General features: G+C 30.7%; 1 protein-coding gene across 4 annotated transcripts in view; it reads left to right on the forward strand.

The window, feature by feature from the left end:
- The window catches only part of TMCO3 (transmembrane and coiled-coil domains 3), a 67,264-nt gene that overhangs the window by 41,854 nt on the left and 4,150 nt on the right, over window positions 1-21,260 (forward strand). For 3 of the 4 annotated variants that reach the window (XM_003765709.4, XM_023500463.2, XM_023500462.2), the window contains exons 8-12: window positions 596-713; window positions 5,390-5,585; window positions 13,474-13,624; window positions 17,960-18,039; window positions 19,697-19,846. In XM_003765709.4, the coding sequence (XP_003765757.1) occupies window positions 596-713; window positions 5,390-5,585; window positions 13,474-13,624; window positions 17,960-18,039; window positions 19,697-19,846 (695 nt within the window). Of the gene's footprint in view, window positions 1-595; window positions 714-5,389; window positions 5,586-13,473; window positions 13,625-17,959; window positions 18,040-19,696; window positions 19,847-21,260 lie in introns of those variants that run through there. The other variant, XR_004232859.1, reaches the window with a different exon arrangement.

Raw genomic sequence — 21,260 nt, forward strand, 5'->3', positions numbered from 1 at the left:
ACTTCTGAACCTTTCACCTTCAAATCTACTTTCTCTTTTCCCAAACATTTTCTTTTTCCTTTATGTTAATTATGCAAGCAGTGACTGCTTTGTAACAAGAAAACTGCTATTGTTGACAAGAAGTCTTAGAGCTTGGTTAGAGGTTTAGATTAAGTTGGGAGTAGAGATATAGGACAGTCCATTTTGAGTCAATCCATTTTGACTGGCTTGAAGAACAAAATGTGGATTAAGAAAGAAAGCTGCTTACCTACCTTTCTGGCATTGAATGAAATTATTTTTCATTGATTCAAATGCAAAAATATCCTCAGTAATGTTACTTAACTTAGGGAAAATTAATGTTGTAGGCATGTAAATGATGTAAGCAACTGTATTCCAAGAGCCCTTTTCAAAATCTTATCTGAAATATTTTTACTATTTTACCTTGAAAAAATACATTTTAAAATCTGCATTGTTTTTATATGGCAAAAAAACCCCTGCAATTTAGTGATTATTCTAACGTTTCAGAGCAAGTCAGCATGACAGTATTTTATATGTGTGAGATATTTTATGCTCCTTTAAACCCATGTTTTTAATACCATTCTTTATTCTCAAACAGGTGATATTGACTACAGCAGTGTGCTTCTTGGCATGCTAGTGATGCAAGATGTACAGCTTGGATTATTCATAGCTATTTTGCCAACTCTTATACAAGCAGGAGCTAATACATATTCCAGGTTAAATTTTATTATGTTTCCTTTTTATAATTTACTATTTTCAGATTGATTATTCATAAAATATTACCAAGAATGAAAATTTTATAGCTGTCTGTGTCTCTTTTTGTGTTTTAGCTTATGATTTTTATAACTCCATTCTGCATCTCAGTAAAAATAAATCCCCAAAATTTAAGCTAGAGTTTCTTTTTCTTTTTGGGAGGGGGTTGGCTATAATTCACGTAGAAGGCATGGTAAATGAAAAGCCAGCTGACAAAAGAAAGTATCCCTAGCAGATTTTGCTACAGTGGTTCCTTTAAAAAAGAAAGCATAACATTTGGTACAGTGTTGGTCTTAAATCTTTGTTCACATCTAGTCTTGCTGACTTGGACAATTCCGAGCTAGTGACTTTGGGTCCCAGACAACTCCCTAGGATTTATGCAATTTGACAGACAATTCTCTACAACAGGGTTTCTTAAATTTTTTCCATGAGGAAATTTTATACAACCTTAGGAGAGTGTGTATGTGTGTGTGTGTATTTTACATATACATATATATATTTATATATATTAGTTATACAAATCAAACATTTACTAATAAGAAATTATTTCTCAATAAGAAATTTCTCAAATCCATATGGGGTCACAACCCACAGCTTAAAGTTTGTAGAAGCTTTCCTCTACAATAGACAATTAAATCATAGGTATTATTATCTTTTTTTAAAGAGTCTTACAACTTAAAGAATTCTACAACTTATGGGTTCTACATGTAACAGCAATATAAGTGATTAAAAGACAAATTTAATGATTCATGTTTGAAATATTAGTTTATGTGGTATGACTTCTTTGGGGGAGGTTAAGGAAGGGATAAGATTCAGGCCTCTAATTTTATTGAGGTAGGAAACTAAAAGTTAGTAACTTCTCTGTAATTTATAGTCTTAGAGATTTGTCTGGCATCCTGGAAGTTTAAGTGATCACACAGCCAGTCCAGTGATCTTCCAAACCTGACAGAAAACACTTGACATTTGAGCCCTATATAATATATGTCAATGACTTTTATGGAAATGTTTTACTATATAACTTCACATGTGGTTTCCTTTTTTTTTGCTAAGGCAATTGGGGTTAAGTAACTTGCCCAGAGTCACACAGCTAGGAAGTCTGAGGCCAGATTTGAACTCAGGTCCTCCTGACTTCAGGGCTGGTGCTCTATCTACTTTACCATCTAGCTGTACCTCACATGTGGCTTCTTACTGCGGACTAGGAGTGGAGATAAAGGAGAGAATCTGGAATTCAAAAGTTTTAAAAAATAAATGTAAAAAAAAATGTTTTAAATATAACTGGGGGGAAATAAATAAATAAAATTTTGAGGACCTTAAAAAAATGTTTCAGAATTCCTCTACTTTTTTTTAATTTTTCCATTTAAAAATAGTGATATTCACATTGTAGGAAATTAGCATTCTTTGCATATGTTCCTCTGTAGAATAAATAGACTAGCCAATACCTCATCATGGCCAGTAGGCAATTCCCAACGTTTTGCTAGTAGAACACAAGCTCTGCCAGATTCTGTCACACTGGTAAGGTCTCAAATGTGGATCTAGAGAGCAAATGTTTTTCTGTTGTTTGAGGACCAGGCAAGCTAAATTCTGAGAGGTTTCTTATCAGGTTGGCCACTGGATATGATTCATTTTTTTTCTTTGAAAGCTGTGGAATACTAAATTATTTAGGGATCTCAATCTTTTGTCAGCAGAGGCATGTCCATGTTGATCAATTATAATTCTTGACATAGTGATACTTTTTTTGTACTTTGTAATTTTATATAGAGAGAATATGAGTTTTTAATTTAGATTTTCTTTAATCAAGAAAAATATTTAGTGATATCTATTATGAAAATTTTTAAAAAATATATTGTCACATTCAATATAATTAATGTAGGAACTTAGGTTGTCTTTATTTTCTAGGTTAAGTACCTTAGCCATCCTAGCCTCAAAGAAGAATTCACATAGTTCACTGTAAAAAAATTTGAAGAACCTGTAGTATGTATAAGTACTGTGTGCTTTTTTTGTTCTCTATGTATGTGTATATATAAATATATATGTATGTGAGTATGTATGTATGTAAAGTCAATCAAGTATGTGAGTATTTGTATGTTTGTATGTATTTGTACAAACATTTAAAATAAAAAATGAAAATTTAGCTAAAATGTATATTTTAGTTAATAAAAATATAGACTCATTTGTATATGTATTCCAAGTTTTGAAGTGTCCTGAATATGCTCTGTTTTCTTATTTGACTTACAAAACCATACTTGGAAACATTTAGAGTTGGAAAGTATCTCCGAGATCATTTTGTCCAAACCCTTAATTTTACAGTTTATGAATAAACTAAGGTTTAAATTAATTAAGTGACTTCTCCAAAAGTCAGAGGGGTACATAATAGAGATGGTTCATTAGGAGCTAGGAGGTAGCTCATCTTTCAGTTAAAGATTTGTGGAACATAAATACTCTTCTGGTTCATAATTTTCTTTTCATATTCTAAAATAAAAAAAAACAAAACCTTATTATCTGGGCATTTTATCAGCCACTTGGAAGAACTGGTTTTTCTGATTTCTTCCAGAACAAAATTTCAATCTCGTTAGATACTTAAACCATTAAAAATTTGACTTCAGTTCAATACACTGTGAAAGAGATGTAATAAGTCATGAATATTAAAGATGTCTGACTTTAAACAGAATAAATTTGTGGGAAAAAAACTTTTATTATTTTCACACAAGCAGAAAATTTTAGAAATACATGAGAACATGACAGGAATTTCAGAAATAAAGTTTGAAGTTTGGTTAGGAATTATGAATCTTTTAGAGATGAAAAGGAGCTGAATAATCCTGATTTTACAGTTTAAAATCTGAGTTCCACAAAAACACAGCAGCTGTGACTAGAACCAGGTCTCCTAGGTTTTCATTCCTGTGCTTTCCCTATTATGGCATGGAATTCTTTTAAGTTAAGAGGCAGTTCTGAAAAAAGAATAGAGCAGCTAAAAAACTGATTAATTCTTCAGTTATCTGATATGTTTGAGGATTCATAGTATGAGTAACCAAATTTTGAATCTATGGTTCACCCATAGGTTGAGGTGAAATTGCCTTTTCCAGGTTTGAATAGTTACATTTGGTGACCTCTGAGTTATGTTTTTTTGTTTGTTTGTTTCTTAGAAATTTAGTACTGTGCTCAGCACAGATTTTCCATCTAATAATCAGAATGATCAATAGTCCAGTCAGTATACTAAAAGAAATCTATATAACAATACAAACTAATTCTTCCCCCAATTTAATAAGCAGAAAACAGATAAAGTTGGCAAGAAATAAATTTTTATTATTATTGTTTTTAAATAGCCTTTAGTTTAATTTAGAAATTTAATTGGGTAAATGCATTCAAATTTCAGATAGCCAGCTTTTACTATAGATCTTTGGACAATTCTGAATTTTCTTGCTTGGAATGTAGGGCATATTGGGATTCCATTAGTTTTGAAAGTAAGGGTAAAATAAGGTATGACTTTACTAGTTAAAAGAATCATAAATGTAGAAACAAAAATAGGAATTCAAATTGGACATCTGTTACTACTTTTGATAGTTTAATGAATCTAAAGGTTGGAGCATAACATCAGTAATTATAGCAGCAGAAAGTTAACAGCATTTAGAAGTTCCTGGGGCATGTCTAGTAAGTAGATTTAAATGTTTAATAATTGCTCATTTGCTTTCCTTTCACCAACTTCTCTCTGTTATTCATACTTGGTTTCTTTCTTGCTTTCTGTATTCCATACATGTTTTATGTACAGAATATGTTCTGTATGGTCCCTGCTTCAGGATAGATTCTGATTTCCTGTACTACTGCCCCTAGCTATTTGCATTTCTAGCACTTCTACTTTAAGCCTGATTGTTCAAATTAGTAATAATACAAATAAGTAATTATACTATCCTATTATCTCATAGTGAATTGTGTTGTGGTATATTTCTTTAGTCAGAACTGTGAGCTAACTGTTCCTTCATTCAACAAATGCAAAATAATGAAAGCTTTTTAGCTATAATTATTAAAAAATAAAGAATCTCTTTCTTAAGTTCTTGGTATACTAATAAAAACTGCTTATAAACTTTTGTACCCTTTTGAAAAGTAAACAAAATAAAAGTATTCTCGATATGTTTGGATTAATAATTATGTTAAATTCACTGGAAAATAAAAGAATCCTGGCTAACAAAAAGGATGAAAGAAAATGCTATTAGAAGTTTGATTAGTTGTTTTGTTGCCATGATTCTTTCAATTGTGTAACTCTGGACTTTAAAAGTATATGAATTCCTTTGTTGAATAGAAATTTTGCTAGGTCAAATATTGCTCAAAAAAAGTAGGTAAAAAGACTTGGTTTTGGAAATCTTTTCAACAAAGATTTTCAATCTTAACAGTGTAATTTTTTTTATGAATTCAATATTCTGTATCTGATTCAAATAACAACATAGATTGTAAAATTAACATTTTGGAAGACAGACTTCTATACGATTTTGTGGATTTCATTTTAGAATTTCAAAATGCACATATTAACCTGATAATTACTTTGAAATAGCATATTACAAGAAAAAAAATTGGAAGTTAATGTCAGTAGAAATGGGAGAAACAAGGTTTAAAAGTAGAATAATGTTTTTTCTTTTTTGTTTCCCTCCAGCATTTTCCTGGAAATACTGAGAATACTGATACTGATTGGTCAAATCCTCGTTTCTCTGGTTACTGTTTTTCTTATATGTCTTGTTATAAAGACTTATCTTATAGGCCCATACTATCGAAAGCTGCATGTGGAGAGCAAAGGAAATAAAGAAATCCTTGTTTTAGGAATATCAGCCTTCATCTTTCTAATGTTAACGGTAATTTTTATATGATAAACTTTATTTTTTTATATTTGATTATATATTCTTATATATAACATATAATTCTTAATATTATATTCTGATATAATATTATATATATTCTTATATTTGAGAAGATTTATATTCTGCATTAAAGAAAATGCTACATTATTAAAGGATCATAAGCACTTTATAAGGCTTAGAAATTATCAGATTGGCCCAGATTTAGGCCATACCTAAGAAGGGCAGCTCCTTGAAAGTTTTAAAAAATTTGATGGCAGGTACAGTATATATAATGGAAAAATAATACTTAAATCAAAGATTCTACAAACCTGATTTTAGGAGCAAAATGGGAAGAGTATGTTCTATATGTGGACTCATGTGGATGAATTATTAACATTAATTGCTTCTTAAATAGAGATTATTGATAGTATCCTTTGTTGATCTATAAATAAGTCAGTTGACAAACCTAAAAATCGTATAATTTTACTCTTAAATAAATGCTTTACTAAAATTTTGTTTTTTAAAAAATTTAATGTCTCTATTAAGAAATGAGTCACATTACTTTTAACTTAAAATATGTCTTTTCCTCATCTTAACTTTCAGACAGTTTCACATTTGAAATAAATTTTCACTAGTTCAAAATCAGTTTTACCATGCCATCTTCTGGATAAAGTACAGTTACTTGAGAGTAGATTAGAATTTTTTAAAGTAATAAATATGCAATTTCTCCAAGCAATAAAAAGTTTTTTATTGTTAATATAGAACCACAATGGCATTTTTATTGAGATAAGAGAGTATTGTAATAAAGGAAATGATACTCTATGAAATGCCATTCTGGATAGTTTCTTTCTAACAAAAAAAAAAATTTCCAGCTACTGATAGTTCATGTGGTTAATGGAATTGAACTTTCCATTACCTTTAATATAAAAACATATATTTAATATAAAAAAAGCATAGAGCTCAGTGTTAAAACCCAAGATATTCACAAATGAATGGGGTCTTAATGTTTAGTTAAAAGAAGTAGATTTCAAGATTTTAAGGCCATAATTATTATGAAAGAGAAAGAAGGCAATTTAATTTTTTTTTTTAATCTATGACAAGGTAAACTAATTTAAGTTTCCTTATTATTTAAAAGAGAGGAAAATCCATGATGAGTAATTAAAAAAACAAAACCCAGATTATCATATAAATCAGAATAATTGTGTTTTAAGAGGTAGTGTAATCGCTAAAAGTAGACTCTTCCAATTTTTTTATTAAGATTCTTTGCTTTTGTAAGAAAGTATCTGTTTATGTACAGATTATTTGGGCTTTTAATTTTCCAATGGGTTATATTAACAAGTTTTCACTTCATTCTTTGAAAGAATCTCCAAATAAATTTAAATGTATAGATTTTGTATGAACATTGACATTTAAAGATATAACTTTTGTATTCACTAGTTTTTTTTTAGTATATTCCTGAACTAACTTGAAAATATAAACATCTGAAAATAGAAAAACATATCCTTTTAAAGAAAATTCTATATGTTGATAGTTTTAATGGGCTTCATTTTAAATGCACTGAAATCTTCAAGTCACAGCCTTAGTTTAATTAAAGACTAGTGTAGTTAGGTGGTGCAGTGAATAGAGCATCAGGCCTAGAGTCAGGAAGACCTAATTTCGAATCTAGTCTGAGTCTAATTTACATACTAACTGTGTGACCCTGGCCAAGTCACTTTACCCTGTTTTTCTCAGTTCCTCATTTGTAAAATGAGCTGGATAAGGAAATGGCAAACCATTCCAGTATTTTGGCAAGTCAAACACAATTGAACAGCAATAACAAATTAAAAACGAAAGAGAAAATTCTAGAATTGGAATATATTCCTACTTTTCTCTCTAAATAATGAAAGGACAGTTCTCTGAATAGATAATAGGTATAAATCAGTACTTTAACTCTTCACATTCTTTAATTCTTCAAAGAATTTATGCATTCATAGTTTTTGCCTGTGGTTTTGCCTGCTCTAAAATAGAGGTGATTCTGTTTCTTTTCTACTTGTTATATAAATTCAAATAATCAACATCCAAAATTTTGACCAATTACCTCCATTAAGTCTAATGAGTGGAAACATTATAGCCATATATATAAAACTACTGATAAGGAATTAAAATGCCATTGGCAGTTTACAGGTTATAGTATATCATCAATCCAATAAATACTAAATACTAATCTGTCTACTATATGTACTGCCTTGAAGAGATTACAGTCTTAGCAAGAAAGACATGGGCAACACACAATAATACATATTTCAGGTGTCACTATGTATATCATATGGGCAAAGAATGCAATAAAATATGAAGAAATCATTGCGATCCAAAGAAATTGAGAAATACTTTATTGAAGGGTAAAGCTTTGAGTGAAGAACTTTAAAGAGTGGACAGCATTTTTCATGGTCAAGAATGGAAAAAAATTCACTAATGGTAATGTGTTGGAGCCAGCTCATACTAGCTTGTGAGAAATAGTGTTAAATTTTCACTGTGGGCATTTATACCTCGGAAACTGAAAAATGCCATAAATCAGGACTTGATTTATTACTTTGTTGATTATCTAGACTTAGGAAATTCTAAGGAGAGAAAATATTAATAATACAGATTGAATTTTAAAATGTGTATAAGTGGGGTTTTGGTTTTGTTTGTTTTGTTTTTTCCCTTCCCCTCAGAGAGCTGGTTGTTAAACATTTGCCAACATGGCCCTGGTCCTACAGAAGAGGGAAGAAATAAACAAATTTGTAATGGTAGAGAGAATGTGCCACATATATGGGACAGTTACAAAACCAGCTTAATTGAACTGGAAAAGAACTGTTGGGAAGTAGTAGAATATAAAGGTTATATAGTTAAGGTAAAGTTCTAACTGCCAGGATACAGAATTTGGATTTGATCCAAAAAACAATTGGGCTCCCTTTTGGAGGGGAGGGAAGTAATTGTGGAATATAAGTACAATCAGAGATCAATTAATAAAGTATAATGACAATGATTAAGGTTTGAGGTAACAAGCTTTAGAATGGCAGCAATGTGATTGAAAGGAAAGGAAAGGTCTAGACAGAAAAGATAAGTGTATGGTAATAACTTAGGTTAAGATGTAGGGAAATGGTTAGAATATCTAATTTTGTCCAGTTTTATTGTAATGTTCTAAGGAAATATGGGATAATGACCAACATCTATATAGTTATTATAAATAGAGCTTTATAGTTCTAAGTGGTACTGTATCTGATTCATAACAATATTAGTCATTAATTACTTTGACTTTTAAAAACAAAATCTTATTGAAAGTGACTGCCGATCCTGAAAAGTCATTTGCAGCATTAGAAAATAAAAGAATATTTTGCTAATGTGTAGTTTCTTTACTCTTATTCTCAGTCACATTTTTAAAACTGTTGATATCAAAAATAACTTTTAACAGTAACTTTAAAGATTTCTAACCCAGATTTCTTGATTGTAAGTCCAGAATTCTTTCCACAGGACTGTTTCATCTGTTCTAGTACTTGTAAACATTTCTTACTTTGTCTTGTGCTAATTTTTGTTTCTGTTCTTCAGAAGTTTTTTTAAATTAGCTATCATTAAATCAGTCATTCAGCTAGCATTTATTAAAAATCTGACAAGCATCATACATACTAAATATTGGGTATACAAGGAAAAACACTCCCTAAAACCTAAAGCTCATAGCCCAAAATGCAAAAAAAAAATTTTGTATTAGATTGATACAGAATAAATGGGAGATAAGCAGCAGAGGAGAACCATTATTATTAAGGGGGATCATAAAAGGCTTCTTGAAGAAGATGGGACTTTAGCTGAGACTTGAAGGAAGTTGAAGGGCCTAGAAGAGACAATGAGGAGGGAGAGAACTCCGAAGACTAGAAAGGTAGGAAAGGGCCAGGTTATAGAGGGTTTTATAAATCAGGATTTTTCTGGAGGCAATAGGGAAGCACTGGAATTTATTGAATGGAGGGGGGAGCAAAAAAAAGATAGTGTATCTGACTTGGTCACTGTTGTAAGAAAAATTAATTTGACAGCTGGATGGACTAGGATGATATTTAAAGCAGGGGAATCAACCACAAGACCATTGCTCTAGTCTAGGAGTGAAGTGAGGAGTTTCCATGAGGGTGGTAGCCATATTGGAAAAGAGAAGGGAGTAGTAAGAAATATTGTAAAGCACTCGATAGCTGATTGGATATGAAAAATGAGAGAGTAAGGAGTTGAGCATGACACCCTAGGTTGTGGACCTAGGTGACTTCTCCAACAGTAATAGAGAAGTTAAGAAGTAAGGAGGGTTTGGGAACAAAGGTAATGAATTTAGTTTTGGATATATTAAGTTTAAGATGAACAAAGTGCAAGAAGTTTAGTTTCAAAACTTATTTTGAGCTAATTATTTTATTCTCCCAATATTGTCTCACAATAATTTTTTCTAGATTTGCCTTGTTATATAAAAAAAAAATCTTGAGTATTTTGTTAATCTTTAAGATAAACATTGGTTTTATTTTGAAAAATTAAGAAAAAATAAATTTTAAGGCATGAATAAAAAAAGGAGACTTTCTTCACTAGATCCCTACACTAATGAAATCACAGATCTAGAACCCCCTCCCCTCCAAAAAAAGTCACCACTTTGTTTTACAGGCCCTACATTTTCAGGATATTTTGTAATTCCTTCCTAGTTGAAGGTAAGCCCCTAGAGGTTAGAAATTATTTTTTTGTATTTATATCCCTCTAATCTAGTCCAGGCATAAAGGAGGTGATTAATAACTGTTTTATTACTGACTTGATTCCTTCTTATGCACCTTGCTATTTTTATTTTTCATCAGGACATGATGAATGAGGCTATTCCTGAAGATTTTTCTCTTTGAAATACATTTGATAAAAATTGTCATTTCTCCTTTCTCCTTTTTATAATCTTTCTTGAGTAAACCAAAAACATTTCATTGTTTACTCTGTAGGTGATGCATAAAAGTAAAACATGCTTCTCACTTCACTGAACTCTTTTACTTTCCCCTATGTTTTTTTTTTTTTTTTTGGTTGTTGTTGTTTTAACCCTATGTCTGACCAATTATTATCCTTTAGTTGCATAGTCCTTTACTATATGATCTATCTATCTATCTATATGCTTTTTTTTGTTTTAGAATTTAAAACTAGCCTGCCTCAAGCTATAACTCTTATCAAAATAACCCACCTTTTTAAGATGCCTCCTAATTTCTGTTTATTATTATAATGCTTTGTCTTATCAAGTTATAGCTTGATGCAGACTAGTTTTAAACTCTGAACAAAAAAAGCATACTTTAGAAAATTTTGGGGGGGAGGGTTCTTAAATTCAGCAAGATACTATAGTAGGTTTCTTTTAAGTACTATATACAAATTTAAACTAAAGACAATTGTCATTGATGATATGGGGCTTTTCTGGGCAGCTAGTTGGTGTAATGGATAGAGCACAGCCCTGAAATCAGGAGATCTTGAGTTCAAATTTGGTCTCAGACACTTAACACTTCCTGGCTGTGTGATCCTTAATAATCCCAATTACCTCAGCCAAAAAAAAAAAAAAAGAAAAAAGAAAGAAAGAAAGAAAGAAAAAAAAAAAGCCAAAAACGATAATATGGGACTTTTGGAGAATAGGATGAGGATGAGGAGAGCCAGGGTCACTCAGCTAGTGTGTAAGACCTGATCATTGAATCTAGGTCTTGTGATTCCAGTGCCCTTTATCTACTATGTCATGTTGTCTTTCCCAGAATTAAAATGGTCTTCAATATAGTTTGAAATTTTTCTAAACAGTTCTTATTCTGTTTTGAATATAATTTCTCTCTTAATGATCAAGGATCATTAGAGCTACAAGGGACTTTTGAAATTATCTGATCCAAGTTTTTCATTTTTACAGACAAGAAAATTTTGGGTCCACAAAGTTAAAGTGACTTGACATAGTTGATTAGCATTGAAATAAGTTCTTCCAAATTTTGGACTAGTGTCTATTGCATTATACCACCTAATTTCTCTTCAGTCAAATTATTGGAAGTGTTATTTAAAGTTAAGTTTAATTTTTTTAAATTTTGTATATTTAAATAATCAGTTCTAAACAAACATTTGCTTTTATAGACATTTTTTATGTTAAGTAGAGAATTCTTAGAAAGAATTATCAAAGAAGTGAAATTCACTTCAAAAAAAATCATTGTGCTTTTTTCATTTGCTTTGCATTGACGATACCGTATCAGGAAGATTAACTTTATACTGGCCCAGTCTGACAATTCAGCATTGAAACTACTTAACATACAGTGGACTGATTTGTGACATCCAAAGTTAAGAGATTTGCTTGTAATCAAAAGGGAAAGAAATAGGGACTGGATCTGTATTCTCATTGGCAAAGAGAACTCTCAGAATGAGGAAGTTACTTCTCTCTGAACTTCTTAGAGCATTGAGGGATTGGATAGTCTGCCCAGTGTGACCCAGTCAGTGTATTAAAGACTGGATTTGAATTTGGGTTTCCTGGGCAGTAAAGTAAGTAATCCACTATACCATGCTATATATGAGATACAGATAGATATATATTAATTTACTCTATAGCATCAATCACTTTTACTTTCTCTAGTCAGTTTTTGTTTTTAATTTATTCAAAAGTAGACATTTCAATTATTTCTTATCTTCTCTTGCTGTTGACTATCCAAAACATATTTAATATTACGTAAAATATTGTTGGTCATATCTGCTTTCTTAATAAAAGCAGGTTATAGGAAAAGAAATAGTTGTTGTGCATTATACATTTTTCTTAGTTCCAAAGCTTTGAAATTGAGATGAGAAAAAAGGACCAAAGACATGTCAAAAATACTCAGGAAAGCATTTCTCAATATTTACAATAATATTGTGTATGAATATTTCAAATATTTTAAGGGTACTTACAATTTTTTAATCAAGTTTTATTTCATTATCTTCTTGGATTTTCAATACTTAAGTGAAAAATACTTCATTTGAAAAAAATGATTTATTGGAAGGAGAAATATCAATATATGTGAGGCTTAAATCTCCTGACTTTGAGTGATCATCTTATAAAGCCTACATTCAAACAACATAATTTTCACTTAAGCAGAGTTTGTATGAAAGATTACTGACAATGAGAAATGATTTAAAGTTTAATTTAATTTTAAAATTTATTATAATTATTTTATCTTTATAATTTAAAATAAATTAAAAATAAAAGTTTAAATTAAAACATGCATAAATTATGACCTCTAAGAAAAAACTTAATAGTTGAAGTTATAGCTTACTAACTATAAGTCACAGGAGAGCAATTATGTAAGTTATTTTAAAAGAGAAAATAGTGTTGCTTTATTTGAGCAAGTAGAAGAGCAAATAGATTGTGTTGGCCTGCCTTCCCAATTTAGATTTGACTTGTGGAGTTAAAGAGTTTGGTTGCTTTTACAACTAGTGAAATAAAGATTAAGAAAATTATCTAGAAAATTGTTTTAAAAAATTTAAAAATCCATGTTTCTATGAAGTAGTGTTTTTCACCATCCATTGGCCAGTAGATACCTGGTAATATATAATTTCTTTTTCTTTCTTTTTTTTTTTTTTTTTGACAAGAAGTTGTCAGTTAAATAAGAAGGATGAGGTTTGTTTGTTTTTTTTTTACATAAAATACTTTAAAATTTAGATATTCTTTAAGGAAATCATAGTTATTAAGTAACATCTTACATTCTTAAAACTTTTGTTCTATAAAGTTATTAATACAAAACCCTGACATTTTGTAGATATTTCACACTGAAATTTTTTTGGTGTAAAACAATGTATATTCAGTCCAAAAAGAATATTTCTATCTGTAATTTGTTGTAAACTCAGGATAAAATACTACTTTATTGTACCCTTCAAGAGTAAACTTTAAGCTTCCAATCTTCCTTAACAGATTACAGAACTTCTTGATATTTCAATGGAATTGGGGTGCTTTTTGGCTGGAGCATTGATTTCTTCTCAAGGTCATATGATTACTGAAGAAATTATGTCCTATGTTGAACCTATACGAGACTTTTTGGCCATCATTTTCTTTGCATCTATAGGTAACTTTTATTGGCATTATAATAATGTGATTTCATTTATTAAGCAATCTATTTTTCTGGTGCTTCTGACCTATGTGTTTTGGGGGCCCAGTTTTATACCAGAGATGTGAATTATGAATTGAGGGTGAAAGGAGAAGGAATCTTTAAAAAACTGAATCTGGCTTATGCCTCAAAATGTGGAAACTCCGGAAATGTTGGTATCAGCCTTGTTTTTCCAAAAAGAAAGTGCTCTGATCTCCTGCAAGCACACAGACTAGCAAAACATTTGAATATGGGAAAGAATTTTATTAAGTCTAACACAAACAAAATAAGATCATATTTGATACCCTCAACAGAGAAAAATTCTTGAGTTTTTGAAAAGTGTAGCTGTTGTTTTTATAGTTTCCTCTAATTTTTAGGATTTTACAACCTAGATTTAATGATCCATATGGACTCATAGTGGTAGTAATGGTCTTAGTTATTTCTCTGTACATGTGATTCTCTACTGTTCTCTCATTTGCCCAAGTAGAATCTGAAGGTTTGTGGTTCTGTTGCAAGCCTTGATTGATTGTGTTCATGTTTTTCTCTGGGGCTTATAGGAGTTCACAGGGTTTTTTGCTTTTTTTCTGTTCTGAGAAGAGTTTAGTATATCTGTCTCTTCTTGCATTCCTTTGAGAACAGATCTCTTCTTATACATGTACTCTAGAATTTTTCCCTACTAGATGAATCATTAAGGAAGGATTTACCTATATCTCCTTTCTGTTCTCCCCCTAGTTCAAAATTTGTAGTCCCTTTAATTGTAGATATGGATAAGATACTTCCCCTAATAATAATAGATTGTTCAACATACATGTCATAACTACACACTTTAAAAGAATGGAATTTAACCAGAGAAACTTAGTTTTGGTTTTTATATATCAAAAATCTCTCTGATACTTTCTTATTCATTTAAAACATTTTTCTTCTAAATTCCAGAAAAGTGTAACTTAAGAAAAATTACGCTTGTCATCTTAACATCAGTAAAAAAATAAGTAAATTATGAGCACATGGTTACAAAGAACTTTAGTCTCTAGAAACTTTCTCCAAAGATAGTTATTATAGATTCATGATGATCTTTAATGATATGAAGCACTTAAAAGTAGTGCCTATATAATATTTTGTGTAGAGCTCTGTGTGAATCAATAAGATTTTAAATACCTTTCCCTGCTTTCAAGGACTAAGTTCATACCTTGTAGTGGAGATGTTGCTTACTTTTCAGGGGGGAAAATGAGTGGTAAAGATTCAGCACATTAACAATAAAAGAAATTTAATGTTTGAGGCAAAGTTGTGAATCAAGTATAATTATAGTATAAATAAGAAAAATATTTTGAATGTTGACTTTAAAGAGCTAAGTAGCCATCAAAATCCTATATTTTCAAATCTAAGTATCTTGAGTTTTTAAATTTGTGAATTGGGTTGTTAAATGTGAATATATTGGTCTCCAATAAAATAATAATTTCACATAATTTTGCTTGGGTTTTTTAGCTCTTCATTATCAGAGATATGTTAATCATCTTTATCTGGTCCATTGATATACTTATTTAAAAATAGCCTATTAGTCATTTAAGGAAATTTCTGAGTCAATCTGCTAGTGAAGTAAAATTATTCAGATGTCAGGCAAGTGGATATTAATTAAATAGGAAAATACCTTAATTTTGTTCATGATATCCAAAAGCCAAAGTGGGGCTTTGTGGGGCTAAATGGTTCAAAATATACTCTTAATGATTATTTCTTAATAAGTGAAGTTTCTTCTAAAGCAGTTTTGATTTAAGGACAGAGAAATCTTAGCATATAAACAAAATAGAAAAAAAATGTTTAATTACAAATAAAACCTTTGAAGATAGAGTGATAGATTTAAATAAAGTTCTGTTTTAGAGTTATATAAAGGAGACTAGAATATCTCTTAAGTGCCTTGTCACTGGGTAATATGCTTATGGTTAGAATTATTTTTTTAAAACTTAATTTCTGGGGTTTTTTGTTTATTTTTTTTTTCTTAAAGAAAAGTGATTATTCATTTTTCCAACGCCTAAGAACTGCCTTTTTCCTTTGGTGCAGCTAGGTGGCATAGTACATAGAGCCCTAGAATCAGGAAATCTGACCTCAGATACTTGGAACTTTTTGGCATCCTAAAAAGGATACTTTTCTCATTGTCAAACCTCCTTTATCTGTAGAGCTTACTTTTAATTGCTATTTTTATTGTTATCATTTTTTCACTTCCATGTTTCCCCTCCTGGTAGGCATTTTCATTCTAATAAAGAAGTGGCTTGGGCATGAATTATTTAAGCATCTCACTTCTTAGCAACTATCAAGTCATCTTTGTAATTTGTAATTTTTGCCCTTTTTTTTTTGTTAATGAAAAAATAACCAAACTCATCCGTGACAATGCTAATTAGAATCTAGATCTCCTTCTAAAACTTCTCTTTTGTTTATTCATTTAAATATTGAGAGACAGATGATTTTGCCCAGCCCTCCCTCATTTAAATCCAGTTTACTTTCATGTCATGGCTTCATCTTTCCTGATGCCTTCAAGCCTTCAAGAAGAAAGAAGAGACATATAAAATAAGCTCACTGTTCTAAGAAGCTTATATTGGAGTAGAGATAAGGCTTAATGAAATCAAGGATTTTTAATATCATATGTTTCTAGAAGAGACATGGCAGAACATGCTTTGTAAATAATTGAAAAAGTTTCTCCTTCAACTCTCAAGGTTAGGACTACTATAACATTAATTCCAAGGAAAGACTACTAGCTCTTCCTACGAATCTTCCCTATTTCTCTTGTTTATCCAGCCTCCATAGCAAATCTCTGTTCTCCCCTTTTTTCCTCTCATATGCCCTCTGTCTTAATTAAGGCCTTCTCTTACCAAGGCTGGCACAGTAGCCCCCACCTGGTCTCTCTACTGCCAAATTTTCTCCTCTCCTATACATTCTTCTGCACAACTGATAATAACCCAATCCTCCTAAAGATCTTTCTTAGTCTGGGACTCACATCTGGGATCAAAATACTTAGCTTCAGTCTGGCGTTTACAATTCTTCAGTCTGAATCCCTCTTTAGTCCTAGATCATAGTTCTTCTCTTCATATAGTCCCTCTTCCAGCCAAAATGGGCTCTTTCTCTGTCCCTCCTCCCCCCAAAATGAATGCTCCTTCTCCATTCACAAGAGCCCACATGTCTGAAATGGGTTTTTCCTCACTTCTACTTGATAAAACAGTTCAGTTTCATCTCCCACACAAATCTTTCAGCTCTCTCTAGGTTGTAAGCATTCTCTCTCTGGAAATCACTTTGTATAAATTTGTTTAAATGGTATATCTTTAGAATGCAAGTTCCTTGAGGGCAAAAACTTTGTTTAGCAAACTTAAAAAGTTTTGAACTGTAGAAAATTGATAGGTGAGGAGGTACATTCAATTATAGGTAACCTTCTGTCCCCATTCTAAGGAAAGCAGGAATACGTAATTTAAAAAGAGGGATAGAAACAAAAATCAACTACACAGAAACAATGGAGTTGAGCCCTGAGTAGCTCTCTTTCACCTAATAAATCAGTTGTCCTGTTGCTGAATGGTCATTCATTTGTTTATAAAGGTGTTCTACTAAAAGAAACCTTTCTGTTGGCCCGGAAGTGCTATGTAAAAGCAGGGGGAGGAGATTAGATTCTAGTCCTCTGTAGAAGGAGCTGTATAATGCAGATATTTTTCAGAATTTATGTATAAATACTGAATAGAGAAAGTATGTCAGTGTATACAGTATATTTTTCTCATGAGGTATATGGCTTAGTTCAGTATTGATGGACAGTAGTATTGACCCATGGCGTATTTTTTTTGCATTTAAATTTCTTTGGGGATTCTTATTTTTTCAGACATTAATTAATGTCTCTATCTTTATTACAAGAAACTAATGAAGGAAAATTAGAATAAGAGCTTCTTTCTCATCTGATTGATCTTTTTTTTCACCAGAAGATGAAGAAAGTCTCTTTTCTAGTTAAATTTGACCTCCTTCACCCCCCCAAAAAAAACCAAAAAACAAGAAACAAAATATTTTGACCTTTTGGTTAGAATGAAAAAGCACAGGGAATGGCTAATTACTTACTTAATGATGCTTAGTGGTTCAAGTAGGAAGGAATAGGAAGAAAATTCCCAAATCCCCAATTTATTTGATAATGATCATTGGTTTAAAAAAAAAAAGTTTTGGGTATTCTTTTAAGGACAGTATAAATAAGTACAAATATTCTAATTGTTTTATTAAGAAATTTAGAAGTAAAAATTTTGGTAGCCAATTCAGGCATAAAGTATAAGAAATTAATTTGTTCTTTCCTTATTCTCACAGGTCTTCATGTTTTTCCCACTTTTGTAATATATGAACTCACTGTTTTGATGTTCCTTACCTTATCAGTGGTAATAATGAAGGTATGATTTTTATTAGTAGCCTTGTCATTTCCAGTAAAATCTTTTTATTTTGTTATAGAGCTCTGTCTTCTATTGTACTGAAATTATTTCCTGATAATAATGATCATTTGCATTCATATGTTACTTATAGTTTATCAATCACTTTTTTTTTTATAAGACCTATGTGAGATAATTGGAGCAACTGTTATTAACGCCATATTACAGCTGAAGAGACAACTAGAAAGTACACATGAGACTCAAATCCAGGTGTTTTGGCTACATTGAGAGATAGAAATAGCAAAGTAGAGAGGGATCATTGGATCACAGTCTTGTAACTAACAAGAACCCTAAATGACACTAATCTAACACTTTTACAGATATGGAAACTGAGGTACAATAGGTTAATTTTTTTTTTGCTGAATTTGATGCATTGTAAGAGCCAAGATTCAAACTCAGGTTCTCTGATTCCAAATACAGTTCTTCTTCACTTTATTTAATGGCAGGGTTAAAATTAGAATTCAAGTCTTTCTACTGATTATTACATTTATATATTACATTTGAGGTTATCTTTTGACAAAAATCCAGTTACTGAGTAAAATGTACTTAATTTATTAACTATTTTGACATCTCATTTCTCACATTCCATGTTCTTCATTTGAATGCGACCCATACATCAACAGAGAAGGCTTTGCCTCCCAGCTTTCAGAGGGTCTGAGAAAGAGAGCTTTGGCTTGGGCTATAGTTTTATATTAATCTGATGTTCCCAGTATGGAAAATGGGTTTATAATAAAGTAGTTATGGGATCATAGATCTAGAACTAGAAGGTATCTCAGCCCCTCTGCTCAGACTCCCTCATCTTTCAAGGGAAAATGGGAGTGAGGCAAGTTATGCAACTTGTCCAAGGTCACATTCTGAAGTAGTAAGATTTAAAAGCCCTCCATTCAAAGCCATCCCTCTTTCCACAGGTCAGAGGTTGAGATGAGAAAAGTAAACATCCCAGTTCTTTATATTGAAATGTTTACATTTCTTAAAAAGTGTAGGGTCAACTGCTGTCACCAGCCATTATTTGGATACCTTAGCTATATTTTGTCACAGAAGCTCATCATTGGTATTTAAAAAAAAAAAAAAAGCTATGATTAACTCTGTTGGGCTAGTAATTTATATTATTTGTATTTGAATTATACCATCCTCAGAATCATGTGCCAGATTGGGCTTGGCATTATTGAAGGAGGCCCTAACAATAGGGTAATTATGGGGAGACATTCTTAGGGATATTTTATCAGTCTGGACTAATATTTTTCTTAGACTTGATAACCCTGCTAGCTGAATAGTGTCAGGATTATAAAATTGTTCTGAAATATTTTCATGATATATAATGTCTAATAAAAAATTTTAAAATTAAAAATTTAATTGACATCCTCTGATGAACAGTTGCCAATTGGCTAGCAACTCTTTTTCTTCATGATTTCATTGCACTAATTCTTCATGCTTGCATCAATCATAATAATATTTTATATTACTTTGAGAAAGTAAAGTGTACTTATATATGAAATCTTGGTTTAATATATTGTCAGAATATATATCTCTTTTGACTTTCTATATTTTCTATATATTCTATATATTACTTGCAAGTTTCTTGTGTGAACATTTTAAAAATAATAATATGTTACTTTCAAAGTTTGTTTTGGCAGTACTTGTCTTATCCCTTATTCTGCCAAAGAATGGTCAGTACATCAAATGGATTGTCTCAGCTGGACTGGCACAAGTCAGTGAGTTTTCTTTTGTTCTGGGAAGTAGAGCACGAAGAGCAGGAATCATCTCACGAGAGGTAAATTTTTATTAGCATTTCTGTGACTCCTCACATAATTGACTAGATTAATCACCATCATTTATCTTTTGTAGTATTTGGTGTTTTATTTTGATACTTCATAAGTTTAATTTTCTTAGTATAATACTATGATTTGATATTTCAACTCAAATGTCAAGAACCAGGAGATCAAACTTGTTTTTAATTGATGAGATATGAGAAATAAGAAAAAAGAGTTTTAAGTGTACAAGCAAAATCACAGATCCAAACACCACTTCCCCAAAATAGATCCCTACCCCAAGCCATTCTATAGCTTATTAAACCCCAAGTCTTGGCAAAATGAGAAATGAGAAAGAATGATTCTTTCAATGAGAAAGAATGAGAAAGCACAGGAAATGGTTGATCATTTACTTAATGATGCTTAGTTGTTCAAGTAGGAGGGAATAGGAAGGAAATTCCCAAATCCCCAATTTATCTTATAATAATTATTGGTTTTTTAAAAAATGTTTTGGGTATTCTTTAAGGACAATAAAAATACAAATATTCTAATTGTTTTATTAAGAAATAATAATAAATTATTCAAGATTAAATTATTAAACCTGAATTTTACTTTTAGGTGCAATACTTTAATTATTTTTCATAGTTACTATTGTTACTATGAAATAGTAACAATATGTTAATATATATGCTATATACTACTATATATCATATAATATATAGTATATATTATAGCATATATAACAAGTATAGTGTATATATATAAATATAGTATATAACTATACATAGCTGCTATTTATGAAAAACCTTTCAGTAGTTAAAAAATAAAGCTATTACTATTGAAGAAAAATTTTCACTAATAAGGAAAAGTAAAAATCTGATGCATTTTAAACTTTTAAACTACTACTGGGTTGAATTGATATCTAAATATAAATTACTCTACTTGCTTATTTAAAAAACCTCAATTTTTGACTCTTTGGTGTACATTTAAATAGTATGCCTGTTACTGAATGCCAGGAAACTCTTAAACTTTTATCATCAGTTTTGGATGTATACAAAATATGGCTGGTGGATAAGCTAGCTACAATAAACAAGCTCTTCTTTGCTATTTCTATCTAAACTGAGAATATTCAATCCCAGACTATACATAAATGATTAGGAAAACTACACCACTTAAGGTTTCTAGCATGTGGAAAGATTACTAGACTAAAAACTTTAATTTAGATAGATTTTATAATAATAATATAGTTTCAAGTTTGAGAGAAACATTAATAATAGCTAATATTTATAAAGCACTTTAAGATTACAGATCACTTTATGTAGGTTATCTTATTCAATTTTCCCAACAACTCAGCAAGGTAAGGTAAAAAAAATCCCAAATATCTTTGCAGGAATTTGTGATATACCTTCTTATGAGCCTTACATATATTTTAAAGTA

This window comes from Sarcophilus harrisii, chromosome 3 (assembly GCF_902635505.1).
Source record: "Sarcophilus harrisii chromosome 3, mSarHar1.11, whole genome shotgun sequence".
Lineage (NCBI taxonomy): Eukaryota > Metazoa > Chordata > Mammalia > Dasyuromorphia > Dasyuridae > Sarcophilus > Sarcophilus harrisii.